Source organism: Mustela putorius, unplaced genomic scaffold, assembly GCF_011764305.1.
Source record: "Mustela putorius furo isolate JIRA1106 unplaced genomic scaffold, ASM1176430v1.1 tig00000640_pilon_pilon_pilon, whole genome shotgun sequence".
Lineage (NCBI taxonomy): Eukaryota > Metazoa > Chordata > Mammalia > Carnivora > Mustelidae > Mustela > Mustela putorius.
The window spans coordinates 759089-776476 of NW_025421432.1; the positions used below are offsets into that span (position 1 = coordinate 759089).

The 17388-nt window shown below is 37.4% G+C and overlaps 1 protein-coding gene across 12 annotated transcripts in view; it reads right to left on the minus strand.

Annotated features, from left to right (window-relative positions):
- The window catches only part of PPFIA2 (PTPRF interacting protein alpha 2), a 496304-nt gene that overhangs the window by 34926 nt on the left and 443990 nt on the right, over positions 1–17388 (minus strand). For 6 of the 12 annotated variants that reach the window (XM_045082940.1, XM_045082946.1, XM_045082942.1 and 3 more), the window contains one exon: positions 10135–10143. The exons of the other annotated variants lie outside the window; for them this stretch is intronic. In XM_045082940.1, coding sequence (XP_044938875.1) covers positions 10135–10143 — 9 coding nt within the window. The remainder of the gene's footprint in view (positions 1–10134; positions 10144–17388) is intronic. 12 annotated transcript variants of the gene reach the window in all.

A 17388-nucleotide genomic window follows, 5' to 3' on the forward strand; every position in this document is an offset into this window, starting at 1 on the left:
TATTGAAATAGCAAATGTGTGCTGAAACTCAAACTGATATTTACCTGACCAGGACTACAAATGATAAAAGTGTAGTGTATAATTTGCTCTTTTGAATGTGTGTCTTTCATGCTTAGGAATCCATCAATAATATCATATATGAACTCCAAAATGAAGCATTTGATTACTTCCTACCATCAAACAAACAATTGCTTATTAAAATATGTTAAGATACAGTTGACTCTTGGACAACATGGGGTGAGGGGCACCAACCCCCTGCACAGTAAAAAATCTGCATTGCACTTTTGACTCTCCAAAAACTTAACTGTTAATAGCCTACTGTTGACTGGATGCCTTACTGATAACATAAAACAGTGAAATAACACATATTATGAATGTTATATATATTTTATACTGTATTCTTATGGTAAACATAGAGAAAAATGTTATTAAGAAAATCATAGGGAAGAGGAAATACATTGTAATTCTGCAGTGTATTTATCAACAAAAATTCTCAGATAAGTGGGCCTGAGCAGTTCAAAACCGTGGTGTTCAAGGTCAACTGTACATAAGTGAAAATGCTTTTCAGTGAGAACTCTCCCTATTTGCAGCAGATGCTGCCAACACACGTTAAGTGTGAAAAAAGAAACAAAGAGACAAAACAAAAACTGAAGTTATAGCAGCTGAAGAGACATATACATCAACTGCTGTTTCATTTGTGGGAATAGCAAGGAAAACATGGGTAAGTTCTACGTGTAAGTCATTCAGCACCTGTGACAGGGAAGAGTGACCAGGGCCCTGAATCCAAGGTGAACACTATAGAGGGGCTTCCGCACCTGGACTGCTGTACCATCCCCCATTCCTTCGGGTTCCCAACATTCCTTCACTGAAAAACAGATTCAACTAGTCTCACTCTTCCTGGTATTGAGAGAAAGGGGCTGAAGGGTCAACCAACCAACCACAAGGTACTCCTGGTAATAAGCACCTGCTGTGAGCACAGACCCGTGCTCAATGTGAGGAAAAACAGGCATAGCCCTAGTTTTTCACAAGATCCTTGGTTAGATAGAAAAAGCAAACCCATGAACTGTCCAAAACCACAACATGGTACACAAACGTATGGTAAGACTTGGTGATGCACGTTCTGAGTGGGAGGATTTTGGAAAATGGGTCACTGGCAATGGTGAAGGCATCGTGGCAACCACGCTGGCTGTGAAGGGCATGTGGAAAGGCATTCGAAGCAGGATAAGCAGTAAGGGTAGAAGGTCAGAGGAAGGACTCAGCATGGAATGTGTGCAAGCCAATGGAAAGCAGGCCTCCATGGAGCTGACGAGCCTCATTCAGAGTTGTATATTATACCCAAGGGGGCAAGAAACACTTCCTGTGATGTCACAGCTGAGTGGCAGGAAACGGGAAGAAACAAACATACATTTACAGCTGTTTTTTGCTACATTTAGTAAAAAGGCAAGTGAATATGCACTTGGCACCTAGGAAGCAAATGACATTGTCACAGGTGAATTTCAGGAGTTCTTCAGAAGCCATTTTTAATAGCTAGACTTTAACTGTGAAACTTCTGACTAGTTCTCTAAAAATATTACACCACACGAGCCAGAGAGAACCTGTTCAAACTTGAGTCAGATACTGTAACTTCTCTGCTCACAACCCCTCAATCATTCGCTGTCTGGCTCAGAATAAAAGGCAAAGCAACAGTTAGGATCCACTCTCCTACCTACTCTTCGGCTCTTTGATTCAGCTGCTGCCTCACACAGCGACACTGCCTCCTCTCTGTTCCCTGGAAAACAGCTCAGGCCTCTTTCAGCCTCAAGACCCTTGTGCCACTATTCTCTCTGTACGGAATGCCTGTGCCTTTTATCTCCACATGGCTCACTCCCTCTCTTATGTTTAATATTTACTCAAATGTCACCTTCTCTGAGTGTCTCCCCCACTTCTCTCCTTCCACCACCATACATTCCTTACCCCTGTTCCTTATTTCTCTCCACGGCAGTTATCTTCAAACACAGAGTATCATTTACACCTCAGTCTATTATATCCCAATCAAATATAAGCTCAAGGAGGATCGATGTATTCACATATTCTGTTTAGAGATAATTAGAAGCATCTAGAACAAGGTCAGGCACAGACAAGGCACTCAATAAATAGCTGTGAATGTTGAACTCGTCTGCCAGTGTTAGCAGTTAGGTGCTCCTTGTTAGAGTAAATTGAGCGCCATAATGTATATATATTTTTTGTAGTCCAAATACCGTTTTTGGGATTACAATGCCATTTAAAGTTTCATTTAAAAAAAAAAATCCTTAAATTCTGTTTCCTCTTGATCCAGTTTTTCAGAGTAACTCTAATTCTAGCTGATCCTGAGTCTGATCTGGCTGGGGATCCCTGACAGCAGGCTGGTTAAGACTAAGTTCCAATGTGCTCAGATACTTCTATTTTCTGTCATCACGGAAATTTAATCACAGGATTGTTTGTGAAATCCTTGGGCAATCTGGCCCTTAAAAGAGGTTTTTGTTTTGCTTGTTTTGCTTTGTTTGTTTTGCTAAAATCACAAGCTCTTGTAACCATAATATCTTTAGTAAGAATATGCCAAAATAATAAGAAAAGGGAGCTCTAGTCCACTGGATTCTGTCCTTTGGTCCCCGGCTGGCAGGGCTGGAGCCCATGTAAAGGCACTTGAGTTGAAAACAGCTGCCAGATTCTGGGCGGCAGGCTGGGTTTTGTAGCAGAACTGAGGGCTACATGACTTTAACTTCAGATGCGCTTTCTCTTAATCTGAGGGCAGAATCAACCGTGTAAAGGAATGCACTGAAATTCTCAAAGTAGTATTACATTTAATTCTTCTCAATCTTAAAAAACACTGCACCATGCAGAATTTACAAGAGACATATATCTGGATGTGTATGGCATGAGAAAGTAGTAACATTAAAAAAAAAAATACAGGGATGCTTGGGTGGCTCAGTGGGTTAAGCCTCTGCCTTCAGCTCAGGTCATGATCTCAGGGTCCTGGGATCGAGTCCCGCAACGGGCTCTCTGCTCAGCGGGGAGCCTGCTTCCCTCTCTCTCTCTCTCTCTCTGCCTGCCTCTCTGCCTACTTGTGATCTCTCTCTCTGTGAAATAAAATCTTAAAAAAAAAAAATACAGGCAAACTATAATAATTGGAAATCACACTTTGATACATGATGATTTTCTAACAGATTATTAAGGGTAAACATTAATTGTAGGGGGGCATGCTTCTGCTCATGAGATATTTTGGGCCCACAGACAGAGAAATAGTAACATTAACTTTTTAAGAAATACTAAATAAAAAACTGATTTGCCACGAATAGGCATTTTGAATATACTGGTGTTCTCTGCTGGACCAGTCCATGTGTGGAAAGATATGCATATTTTCTGTACTTCAGATTCAGCCTTTTCAAAGGTCAAGGGCAGTTCTTCCAGAGCAAGGCTATGATTCTAGTATATGTGTGACTCTGGAAATTGCTGCAGACCAGAAGAAATATTTTTGTTTTTCTTACTCTTTTTTTCTTCCCCCAGACAATGTAATATTCAACCATCTTTCCCCAAAGGGTAATTTATATATCACTATTGTTATCAGTTTGCATTTTTGTTTTAAGATGTAGACTAGCTTTTAGAGGAAACCAGTAACATTTCCTTTTAGAAAATCTATCTGGCTCAGGGCTGTCATCACCTGCGTGAAAACTCAAAGTAATGCACTAATTGTACTGAATAAGAGAAACTTTTGAATTGTTGAGTATTTTTAAGAAACACAGTCTCATCTAAATAAAGAATGCCATTAGATTCCCCCAAAGGCGTCAGACTCTCTTGAAATAGGTGTCAATGAGTTACTGTGACTGGAAAGTGACACCTTAGGAGGCCCAACAGGTAAGAAACACTTGGGTGTGCGAGTCATTTGCATGCCCATATATCACTCTATGGAGGGGAGCCTGTGCATGCTAGGCCTGATCTGAGGACAGGACCAAAGTGTGGGTACCCTAGGCATAACCAGCCCCAAGGATTTCTGGATAAACGACTGAGTGTCTAACAAACGTACATGAATCAAGGGCATTTGCTGGGTTTGTAATTTCTCACTCCTAATCCACATGAATTTAAGCAAGTATGACTTTGCCTCCGTGACTCAATCCAAACGGAAATGTCTGGCTTCTCCTTTTTTTGGTTTTATGTCTCTCTTCAGTTATTGCAGTTTTGACGTAACGGGAGGAGAATGTCTGCGTATTTGCAAGTTGTGTTTCTATCACACTCAACAATGTCCTCATGCCTCCTTGCCTTGTCTCCCTACTCACTTTGTCTTGATTTTCAAGACATACAGAAATACTTCTCTGATGCCACCCTTTCTTCCCCCCTGAGTCAATATTTACTACTTCTTTTTATAAGTGCCCTAGAATACTAAGCGTTCCTACCCAGAGTATCTTGAACATTTTATCGACTCATTGATTAAGTCAGTTTTATTCTTTGCTGAACAAAAAAACCTGGCACGTAGTAGGTTTATAAAAAAAAATCAGGTGACTGGCTACCTAACAAATTTGATTAATCCTGGGGCATGCAAAGTTCCCTGTCCTCACATCCTCATAATAAGGGAACACAACTCGCAACTTGTACATCAACAAGTTCAAGAAAGTGTTAAACTCTGAGAAATAAAGTTCATTAATTACTTGAAAAAGTCACAGACCACGGCCAGTAAAGTCTCCTTTCTTATATTCTTCCCAGCGTGGATGGTTCATCACTGTCAATGAAGGGAAACCTTATTCTCAGACCACTTAGCCTATGATGCTATTTTAGGATTGCCAGTTTGTGGTATGACTGTGTGAAGAGCACGCAGTGCCCTTTCCTCTGTCACTCAGGAGAGCCTGTGCCAGTCACCTTCCAGTTAATGCCTGCCCGTTTCCCCTTCATGTTTTCTATTTCATCTTTCTTTACTTTCTATTCTTGTTGCCACCTTCTTTTTCTCCTCAACCCTTTAATGGGCCCTATCTTGAGTTTTCTAATCCTTCTAATACAGTGGCATTAAAAAAGAAACAAAACAAAACAAAACAAAAACCCCTGCTGTGCTAGCAGAAGAGGTAAGAGTGGCCTCTAAAGTCTGATTGCTTCGGCTTGATTCTTGGTGCGACCTTTTCTTAGCTGTACATCCACAGACAAGTCACTTTACTTCTCTGTGCCTCAGTTTTCTCAACTGCAAAATAAAGCTGATAATAGTACCTACCTCAGGGGGTTGCAGTGCAAGTGACCTGAGAAAATACATGTAATGTGATTACAGCAGGGCCTCACACAAAGGACGCAGCTAATGAATGTGAGCTGTTACTTTTGTCATAGCACTGCCCTCTGAATGCTCCAATGGTTCCTTCATTCTAAAGTAGAATCCTCAACCTGAACTACAAATACTAAATAGGTTTAGTCTTGATTTCCCTTTCTAATCCTCTTCACTTACTTCTAACCAGAACTGAGAACTTACTTTTGCAAATAATTTGTGCATTACTAATTCTATCATTATGAGTACCATTTTCCAGAGCGGAGCAGTTCTTTCCTTTCAGCCATCAGAACCTTACTGTTTGCCTAACTCATGACCCTTCCTTTCATTTTCGTGATAATTCCATTCCAAAAGGACTCTTTATCCTTCAGAACTGGAAATTTACAGTGTCAAAAATCAGTCCTAGAGACTGTTGAGTAGTACCACACACATCCCATCTCCCACCCAAGACTCTACAGTCCTAGAGATGAGAGTTTGCTCTTCCACTGTCTCTTGTTTTTCTTTCCATGCTTTAGCCAAGACGATCTTTTGAATGGTTGTCATATTGTAATCCACAGAACTCTCGATGTTGACAACCACCTGGGGTCCTTGATTACAGTATGAATTCTAATTATTAAAAATGAGTAAGAACTTTGTTTAGCAGTTAACTATATTAGCTGTTCAGAAAGAGAAAAAATGTACTCTCTGATATTAAATAAGATATTTTGCAAATTGACTGACTACTACCCAGGTTTTTGTTCAAATTCTCATCATTTGTGGACCATGGCAATGGACTCCCAGAGTCTCTCTGTCTCTTGTTTTGTACCTACCTCCTTCCCAGCCTTTTTCCAACTCCTAGTGAGACCCTCCTAAACACAAACGTTTTGTTAAGACTTGCCTACTTAAAAACCTCCCCACTGTCCTAAAAATAAAGGTCAAATATCTTAGCATGATGGAAAAAAACGCTTAGTCATCTGGTTCTCTCTGCAGACTCCTGCACTTAGTCACTGCCGAAACACTACCATTCCCCCAATACCTCACTTGATTTGACCCTCCATGACGCCTTTTTCTTCTGACTGAAACGCCCTCTCTGCATCAGAATTGTGGCCAACTCAGACTCATCCTTCAGACACAGCTAATGCTTCCTCCCTCCTGTGATGATTCCAAGACCTCTCCCAGGCAGAATTAGATTTCTCTTCTATACAAATGTTGTCACTTGTGTCTACTCCAGTTTCTGCATGTCTTACACCTCTCATTTATAATGTACCATGAAAGAGACTTATCTAACGGGCTCACTTGTCTCACCTAAACCACTTCTGTTCTTCAGAAATACAGCATCATGTTTGAAAGAACAGAAGTTCTGGATATAGACAAATTAGGGTCTGGATCCCAGGCAACAATAGCTAACATTCATTTATCACATATTTTGTGTGAAGCCCTGTCCTAAGTGCTTTCTTTACATGTATACTTTCTCTAATTTTCACAATGATAAGATACATATTGATACTCATTTGCAGACAAGGACATTGAAAAGCTAAAGTCACTTGGAGCACAGAACCAGTGGGTGGCGGAGCCAGAACTAGAGCCCCCAAAAGTTGGCCACAGATTTAAGTTTCTTAACCCCCATATGATCCTTTAGTTAATTAACCTTTGAATTTTTCATAACTGAGAAAGGAGGGTCAATGGACTGTAGGAATTTGGTTACATTAATACCAGTAGCATCTACTTAATTGTTAGTATTAAACAAAATAATGGTCTCCCACTTTTCTTGTAGTTTGCTTATATTCCTAAGTGGTATGTATTTATTTGGCCTCCTGGCTAATATGTATGGTCTTTTCCCCTTACTATCAGGTTGTGCACCTCTGTCAGAAGAAGGAGGTTGGTCTCATTTATCTAATTGGGAAGGAAAAGCTGAATTTCTTGTAACTTGTTTCAGTTCAACCGATTTTGTGTAATTGTAATACAAAGTAATGCTCTGAAAAATTTATCTTAATGGCTTACTTATTTACTGTAGCACATGACAAGTAATTAGTTATTGATATAACCAGAAGAAATAAATATGTGGCTCAATAAGAACCAAGAATAAAATATAAGTCAACATAATTTGACAGCTGAATCTCTTATTAACAGTGTAGGCCAGAGAATAAATCTCCCTTACATCATGCTAGCAGTAAATATACTTACACTTCGCTTCACATTATTACTAATTGTTCCATTAAAATTGAATAGTCAGGAGGGTAAGTAGGAAATGATCTCCTCAAATTTCAAACAGACAACAGGCTATAACTCTATCATTCAGAAATCTAGACTTGTTGATCAATTCTATGAAAAGCAACATTGCATATTTGAGAAACTATTTGAAATTCTGGTCAGCAAATATGAACAAAATGTGATGCCACCCACGTTTTTTCTAACATGTGCAAGCTGAAAATGTATATCTTAACTCACATAATTATTCTAAACAGAAATGTCAAATTCCCAATCAGCTGCTTCAGAACACTGATTGCCTAAATACACATATTTAGTTCCATAAAATTAAGAGTTTTGAGTTCAACATTAACACGGTTGACTTGGTTTTAAAAGCACAGCATACTGTGATTTTGTGTGTGTGTGCAAGTGAATGTGTGTTTGTATATCGTATTACGGCACATTTTCACATGAAGTGCATATAAAAGACCATTACACATCTAAGTCGCATTCTATTTATGTTCTAAGAACACATGCTAGGTTGTTTGGAACTGAAATAGTTTGACTACATTAAAACCAAAGCTTATTCATACTGAAACTTTTTTTTTTTCTTCAAGCTGCTCTGAAATGGAGAGCTTAGTCTCAGAAATTTATTTGTGAATTTGAATTGGGATTTACATAATTTCTCTCCTCGCTTTATTTTGAATTTAATCAGTTTCAAAACCATTAAAAAGGTATAAACACACACACGCACACCCACACAAATGTGATGGAGCAATACAATCACTCACCCTGTTCTTGAAAACAAAGGGACTTGTAGGACTTTCTATTGGACAGTTTCACTTTTGAAAGACTCTATGGTCTGTTCTCCTTAGTCGCTTCCTGATAGTAAAGTGGGGACTTATTGGAGGAACACTGGTCATTTTCAGGTGATTTGGATATCATTTAGACTAGATTACCTTCGTGCCTGATCTAATTTTCAGCCCTCCTTAACTCAAATTTTGAAGTTTCTAGTTTTTGTGCTTCTGGGGTTACACATATTTTCTCATGCTCTTAGGAGGTGCAGGAAGTTGACGGTAGTATCATAAATAAAGAGAATATGTCACTCACTCAAGGGTATGCAACCCATGGGATAGTTGGTGCTTAAATACTTATCTTCTGTTTCCTAATCTAATGAATGATCTTTCTACCTCAGATCTTCCATATTTTTCCACTATATTTGTACTTTAACTTCCTAAGCTTTCTGTTAGAGATTCTACTAGAGAACTGATTTTGAGGCCCTAAAATGTTAAGTTCCAGGAGCATGTATAAGACTACAAGAATGTGAATTTTAGAACGAAGACAATTACATCAGCTTTTTAAAGTCCATAAATGACAATGCATCATGCATTTATTCTTTTTCAGAATTTCATTCAAAAAGTGATAGGGAAATGAAATTTTATTTATTTGGATTATTTTACTCATGAAATTTAAAAGTCATTAGGAAACAGAAGACTGGTATTATATGACAACATGAAAACAATATTTTAAATCTAATGTCTAGAATATTCATTATTTTTAAAAAGTAAGGGCTTACAAGTCTGGCTAGCAAAGTTGAACAGTACCCTAAGCACAGCTTACCTTACATTTTTAAGAACACTCACTACAGCTTTCCTTAATATCATAAATTATCTTCACTGAAGTAAATTCTTCATTATTAAATAATTAGTAATAGTAAATATAGCTTAGAATTAGAGCAGAAAAGCATAACAAATATAAGCCATAGTAATGAACTAAGCAATATTACAAAGTACATGACCTTGTATTGGTATATAAAATATCTATATAGAAAATTAGGGTACTCTCCATAGCTTTCTGGATAATGACATCTCAATGGAGCCATTTTCTTTGCCAAATATGTGTGTGTGTGTGTGTGTGTGTGTGTCGCTTTTAATTTAAAAGCAATATCTCTCCCATACTAAAGTGTTTTTAAAAGCTCACCATGTTACCAATGCAAAAGTTTACACCAATGTAAATATTTTATAAATGTGTACATAACTTCTTTTGCTTTGAAACCCAATTTGTCTTAGGAATAGATATTAACATGTTTTAATTTTAGTTCAAAAAGCAGGACTGAGTAGTTTAGATTTTTAAAACTTTGAATATTAACCCGTAGTATAGGAAATATTGGAAAGAACACACACAAGCAAAGAAATCAACCAAAACTAAGGATTACTTTGGAATCTAGGCATGAAAGTCCTACTGGGGAGAATCCAGCATTTAACCCTCTTCATTTAAGCACAGTTCTAGTGATGAACACAAAGTCAGTGGGAAACGGAGGAGCACTAGGGAACACACAGGAGGACCCAATCATGCAGCACTGTCCAAAGTACTGAAGTGGCCTATGACTTAATCCTCACGGAGTGCCATACTAAGTCCTAGAGAATGACTCGAGAAGTAAGGAAATGACATCTGGAATGCCTTTGACATGTGCCTAATAGAAGTGAAGAAACAGAAGCGCTTGCAAGGCCACCATCATAAATTTGAGTGTGAACATTTCTCTGAACCAATGATTCCTTTATGGTGTAGAAATGAATACACTTCACAATTTTCATTTTAGGTCAGAGGCAGTGCAGCTTGTGTTACAACTGAAAAGAGAAATACTATAAGGATAAAAGAAAAAAAGGATGGTGCTGAAAATAAACATGTTCAGCAGCCGTTGTCATTCAACTTACCCAGATGTGCTTTTCATGAGATGGAGAAGGATGGATGGAAAAGAAAAGCACACAAATGTTAATGGATACATTTCAGTCCAAAGAAAGCCATGGAATAAAACAAGAGCATCATTTCAGATGTGCAAAAGCTCAGATATGAGAAAGACATGGTGTCTTTTTTGTTTGTTTGTTTTTTCACCATGACACACGTACTCACTGCGTCCAAAAGCATGATCAGGTTGAGGGCAGCTCTAATTGTTGACTAGTAAGTCTGTCTCTTGAAAATGAGCCACTCTGAAACATGCATGACCACATTTTTCCCAGCCTCTAGTATACCCCGGGAAGAAATTAGGCACTTTATTAAAGAATATTCTTTACCTCAGGCCACTCCTGGCTTGTTTTACAAACAGAAGCAATACTTACAAAACAGTGCTCAGATCCTCATATGGCCTTATGTGCTTATTGTTAGAGCTCAAGATAAAAGTATGATGGACCCCTGCGGAAGTGGGGACTTAAGAGAGTGCTAGGGTGAGGGTCAGAATATCTGGGTTCCAGTTCTCATACATGATTTGGTCAAAGTTACTAGTAAGTGCTGATTTTCAGTTTCTTCACCTTAATCTGAAGCAGGAAGAAATTTTACATTCTGGGTCCATAATTTTAATAGTCTCACACATGTCATGATAATTGTTATTTTTATAAGTATACATTTGCCAGTCTTCAGCACGTGAGAATACATAAAAGAATTTTATCACTCTTGTCCTCCTGCTACATTACTTCCTCTTCCGCTGTTTGAGCTGGCAAAATAAATGGTGTTGGTGCCAACTGAGTCTCTCAATAGGAATGTTTATTTGGACAGATGTTTATAAATGTTTCTCTGAGGAAAAAAGAAAGCTCAATTTGTTCACCAATATTACCATAAAACATCACAAAACAGCATTAGTTTAAATGTAGTTTTTGAGGTAGCCCTCTTGCTCCCTGGATATAGTAGTGGCACTGGGAAAATATGGAATTTAAATAATTCAACAAAAAGCAATGAGAATATTATTTTAAATTTTTCTATACAAGCATAAGAGACTAATTCTTCAAAAAAATAAAACTTACTACAACTCATAAAATATATTAAGTACAACAAAATATGAAGCAGAAATTCGTATCTCAGAAATTAGGCAACTTAGTTTCCATTTTTACTGTTCAATCATTATAAAGAAAAAGGCTGACGTGCAATGGAACACCCTGTACGTGCCTCATCTAAACGCATTCATTCAGAGAAACCAGGTATTGTTTTATTAGATAGGCCTTTGGGAGAATGCATATTCTTTGGCCTTAGCTCCGGCAGAGCTGTGGGAAGCTCTTCAAATTTTCACATGAACAAAAACCATAAATGTCCATACACATTGGCACCACCATGTTCTAAGAAGTTTAAGGCATCTTTTTTTACATCACACATGCAACAGAAAGAAAATTAAAACCAAAAAGAGATTGCTTCTAAGGGATTAAAATGGCTTTCCTGTCAACATACCTGTGAACTCTTTGATGAGCTCTTAAAAAAGGCAATTTCTGAGCTCTCTGGGAAAATTGCCAAAAGTATTTGGGGCCAGTTATTCCCATGGACAAAATAATCTTTCGCAGCCTACCAGCTATCTAGGAATTGCTCTTAAATAAAACAAGTTGATTAAATCTGCACACAGTGGACTATTAATAGCCCTTACATCTTCATTTGTCATTTTCAAAAACAGAAAACTTATACCAATAAAAATACCTTAAATATAAAATATAAGAGAAATTATGAAAATAAGCAGGAAACACAGACACAAAGGAGACACTCAAAAAAGACTCAAAAGAACTGTTTCAAGTTCTGATATATTTGTTACCAACTTTTGTAAGCTGTCCGATTTCTCTGAGTCTTTATGAACTTTCTTGTTCTCCATAGTCAAATAATTTAAAGCAATACTGAGCAGTCAGTCATCTCATTCGCTAATATTAAGTATTCCCGCTCATGACTTAAATGTTTTGCAAAGGACAAAAAGCTAGAGTCACAAGTGACTCTGACATATGTTGTGGGAATATACTACAAATTCATGTCAGAGAGAATATATATTTGCAGAGTTTTGTCATTTAGATAAAAGTGTTTACTTTTTCTTCTTTCTATATTCTTTCCTACAAGCAGTTATTTACAACAACACATAACCTCATTATTCTTTTTTCTCTTCACTCCAGATTGTCAAGGTTATGATAATAGCAAGACAGATTCTGTGAAAAATAAATGTTCTTCAGTTAAAGACCACTGTGAGTAACAGGCAAGTAACAAGTTTTAATTGACAGAGAAAAAGAACAGGTTTTAAGTTATCATTTAATGAATAAGATCAAAACCAATTATTGGCATGTTTTCCTTGGGAACATCAGCATACATCCGGACGCACGGAGACATTACCAGCTAACATATGTCATAGTCCAAAATGGGTACCTGAAACTTTTTAGCTGTCTCACTTTCATCTTCCAGATCTCTTATTGAATGAATGGACCTTTCCTGTTTATAAACAAGTCAACTTTGAATGTTAAAACTTCACATGATCAGTAAGTCACAACATGAGCTTCCTATGTGGAATGTGATTGTCTGTCACTTCTCAAGGTTCAAGCTGGTGACTTGGAAAAATTTTAAAATCAGTGATTAACACCGGATTGGGAAGTGAATGGGCAGTAACTGATGGGGAAATGTGCAATAAAGAGAAGATTTCTCTTAATAGGCGAAACTAGAGAATGCTTAAATGCTGATGGCCAAAACACAGAAGAGAGCAGAATCTGAAGGCATAAGAGCAAATAAGAAGTCAGCACAACATGACTGAGAAACTGCGAAGTGATAGGTTCGGGCAAGAAGAGAGTATCCTACTTTCATCTAATAAATCGGGAGAGGGACTAGTGTTAGTTTTTGGCAGCAAATAATTCAGGGTACCCTGCTGGTTTCTTTTTCTCTCCCTCTAAGGCAGACTGCAAGCTCATCTGCAGAAGATGCAGGTTTGAGGACAGTGGAGGTCTCTAACGAAAGTTGCAGAGAGTAGAAACAAGATTGGTAAGAGGAAAATATTGCAATTATTGGGCACTGCTGAGTTTCTAAATGAAGCTGGCTCAACTTCTTCTGCTATAATGTCCTCCAGCAGCACAGAGGTGTTCAAACACAGACATGAAGAAAATTCATTGGTGGCCGTGAGTATGACATTTGGATACAACCAAATGAAAGAGGTGCAAAAAAATTGGGCATTTTTGAGTGTGTTGAAATTATGCACATGGAGTCAAAGCTAAATAGGAAGCAAGAAGAGGACAGAAAGGGGCTAGTGTACTGGGGTAAAGATAAAATATATGTTCAGGCACATTTTCCGTTATCTTTATAATTAAAAGGAAATGATTAAGAAGTTTTCAGTAGGGATCATCATCACCCTACTTGGGAAAACTTTTCATTAATGTTAATATTGATTTCAAATAGCTAAAGTTTGACATTCTTTATTTGAAGATCTTATTTATTTGTCATAGAGAGAGAGAGAAAGGCACAAGCAGGCAGAGTGGCAGGCAGAGGCGGAGAGAGAAGCAGGCTCCCTGACAAGCAAGGAGCTAGATGCAGGACTCAATCCCAGGACCCTAGCATCATGACCTGAGCCAAAGGCAGCAGCTTAACCGACTCAGCCACCCAGATGTCCCTAAAGTTTGAGATTCAGGAGACTCTTTAAGAGAGGTTAAGAAATCTTTATTCTTCTAAGAATTCTGCTGTTCATTTGTCTGGTAAATTTAACCCAGTTAGGCCCATGGTTAAAGTTTTGATTATGTAAAATCTGAAACAAAAACATTTATTTTTGTATATACATGTGCAGAAAACAAACATATATTTTTTAGTGGAAATCTTTCGGTCTAGAACTATTTTTAAAATAAAACTCTAGCAGTGAGATATAGATAACCACTGCCCTTCTTAGGAACATGGAAACAAGGAAGACAAGCTCACTCGATGGCTGGCTAATTTTAAAAAACTGCAGGAAGAGACAGCATCTTCAAAGACCTTATGAAAACCCTATGCAGAGCCAATAAAAGATCCTATATATGCCGGAATAAATGGGGAGAAGTCTTTCCAGATTAAGATGCCAGCATTAGGGACGCCTGGGTGGCTCAGTTGGTTGGACGACTGCCTTCGGCTCAGGTCATGATCCTGGAGTCCCGGGATCGAGTCCCGCATCGGACTCCCAGCTCCATGGGGAGTCTGCTTCTCTCTCTGACCTTCTCCTCATTCATGCTCTCTCTCACTGTCTCTCTCTCAAGTAAATAAATAAAATCTTAAAAAAAAAAAAGATGCCAGCATTATATGTAAATGTACCTTAATTAGTCACTTTTTTCTATTAAAAAAGGAGGTTAATTATCCTTGCTGTTTGATACTGATTTTGTAAGTTTCATTGGAATAAACCACCTAAGATTGATTCAAGCACAGATTGAAATTTCTTACATAGCTTATCTATAAGCGATCATTACTATTCTTTTACCAAACTTTGATATATTATATATGGAGATTATATATATATATATATATATATATAACACAGCTATGTCTTATGCTTTGAAACTACCTTCCCCTTCCCAGTCTTAAAAAAAAAGAAAAAGGTGTTCGGTTTGAATGTATTTGTTGCTTGTGTTGAAAGACGGGGTAGGGTCAGATGAGAAACTAGTTATTCTCTATAAAAAATATGCTACCCTTTTTAGAGTATAAAGAGAGTGAGAAGTTCTTTTTTGACTCCCTATATAAAGCATCCAAAATTATATAGGATATTCAAGGTCCAGCTGACAGACAGCCACATGCTTTTAATTGCAGCTTTACCCTGAGATCCCAAATAATTCAGAGGAAAGCTGAGCTCTGGAGGTCCAGCCTCTTGTATGGCCCAGGCCCTAGAAAGCTATGTTTCCTCACACGTGGAGGAAAAAAGCAGCTGCTACCTTGAAGGCTTTTTGAAAATTGAAAGAGATAATGCATGTGAGATGTGTAGAACACCACCTAGAATACTGTCACTGCCCCATATGCTTATGAGTTATTACATATATAATAGATAATGATTATCATTATTATACAAAGAATGAGGAGGAAAAGGGAACACAATATATGCACACAGGGAGAGGAGTAATTATAAATAAGTAATAGATATTAAGTATATTAAGACCATAACATGCAAGATGGGAAGTAGAGAGAGAAAACGCTGGTGAGATAAACAGAGACCAGATGATGCAGGGACGTATGGGCCATATAAAGGCATCTGGAATTTATCCTAAGGAAACTAAGTAATAATTGAGAGATGTAGGCAGGTTCAGAAGCTTAATTTAGATAGATATCTTTAGCTGAAGTGTGAAGAATGGATCATAGGAAGGCAAGAATAGAACATGGCTTTACTACGATGTTCTGAAAAAAGAAAGAAGAAAATCAGTTCCTTGGAGAGATTTTGAAGAGATGGTATATGAGTAAACAGAAGTGCACAGAGGTAGAATAAGGACAATACAGACCAAGGGCGAAGACGAAGTCCAGTTTCCTGGTTTGTTCATCTGAGTAGAAGTCACTGCTCTAATATCTGTTCTTTTCTTACGTTTTCTTTCTTTCTTTCTTTTTTTATAATATTTTATTATGTTATGTTAGTCAACATACAGTGCATCATTAGTTTTTGATGTAGTGTTTCATGACTGATCGTTTGCATGGAACACCCCGTGCTCCATGTAGCACGTGCCCTCCTTAGGTTTTCTTTAGAGTTCTTTCCCCATGCAGCTTCTATTCAGGCATTCAGCTATTCAGAAAATATGTTTTAGTACTCCCAGTATGCCAGGCACTACGATATTAAAAAAAAAAAAAAAAGTAAGATAAAAAGGGTTCTCCTGAGTTCTGTTCTCTGAATTACATGGAGAATCATAGAATTCCAGGGTAGGGACAATCTGAAGAGCATGTAAGTCAATCTCTCATAAAATCTGAATCCCCCATATAATAATTCTGCCATGTACACATACTTGGCAGCTCTACATTGGACAGAATCATGAGGAAAACTCTCTTTCCAGGTGGTTAATTCTTTCTTCTCAGATATGTGATTGCTAACCGGTCTCACTTAGATTCAGCTCAAATTTATCCGTAACAACATTTGACTTTTGGCCCAAGGTCTTATCACAAAGATATTGATCATGTTCCTTGGAATAGATGCTGGTTTGAATATATTCACTTGAAGAGTATTTCTCAGAAATTAACACAATACCCAGCTATGTGATCTGCGCAGTGCATAGAATGTGGGCCCTATCAATTGCTTTTATGGACACTGAAAATCATTACCTTCCTTGTCAGACATTGCAGAGTTGTCTTTATTTATTTACTTATTTTAACAGAAACTGCTATCTCAGGAGTTACAGTTAAGATCCCCCTATACACAGACACACACCATAGCCTCCTATACACAAGTAACTGGTAAGGGTAGTCATGAAATTAGTTGGAGAATTATATAAACATCCTTATTAAGCTTTATCTTGTTTGATCTGGATCTCTATGTAAAGGTCTTCCTTAAACAAAATGATTTCTCTAAAACCTTAACTATGCCTTCTAGCTACATTCCTGCACAAATCTGATACACTTATTTAAATCACTTGTGAAAGAGCTGAGTCTAGCCCTCTCTGTGTTATCAATTCTTTTGTTCAGGCCCTTTGATCACAATGGTCCCATCAGATATAAATCCATTTTGTTAGTTTCAACCCAAGCTTATGTTCAGAAGTGTCATTTACAAAGTAAATGAAATACTTTCTGAACTCAATAAATAGTGTTTCTACAGCATTTTTCTTCTTCTAACATGTCTAGCTTATTCTTAAAGGACTCCATTTACTCTTGGTCACCAGTAATCTCCTTTCTTATTGAACAAAAATAATCTAATAAATGTTATACATTATTTTAGAATCTAACAATGAGGTGACCAGTCTTTAGTTTGGAGAACAACTTTCAAATAAGAACATGAGGTGGCTTTAGGCTTGTAGCACTTTATTATTTTTATTTTTTTGAAACATCATTAAATTATCTTTATTTTGTGTATTTACTCTGTTTTAGACTTGAAATGTATTGTCTGTATCTTGTGTTTACAGCTTTTTTCTAGGAAAATGCAGATTAACGAGTAAATGAAATTGATTATACAAAGCAAAAAATATCATAGCTTCATTATTCTAAAAGAAAACAAAATTAAGCTACATAGTTGCAAACTCTTAAAACATGCATCCACAATTACACAAGAGAAAACA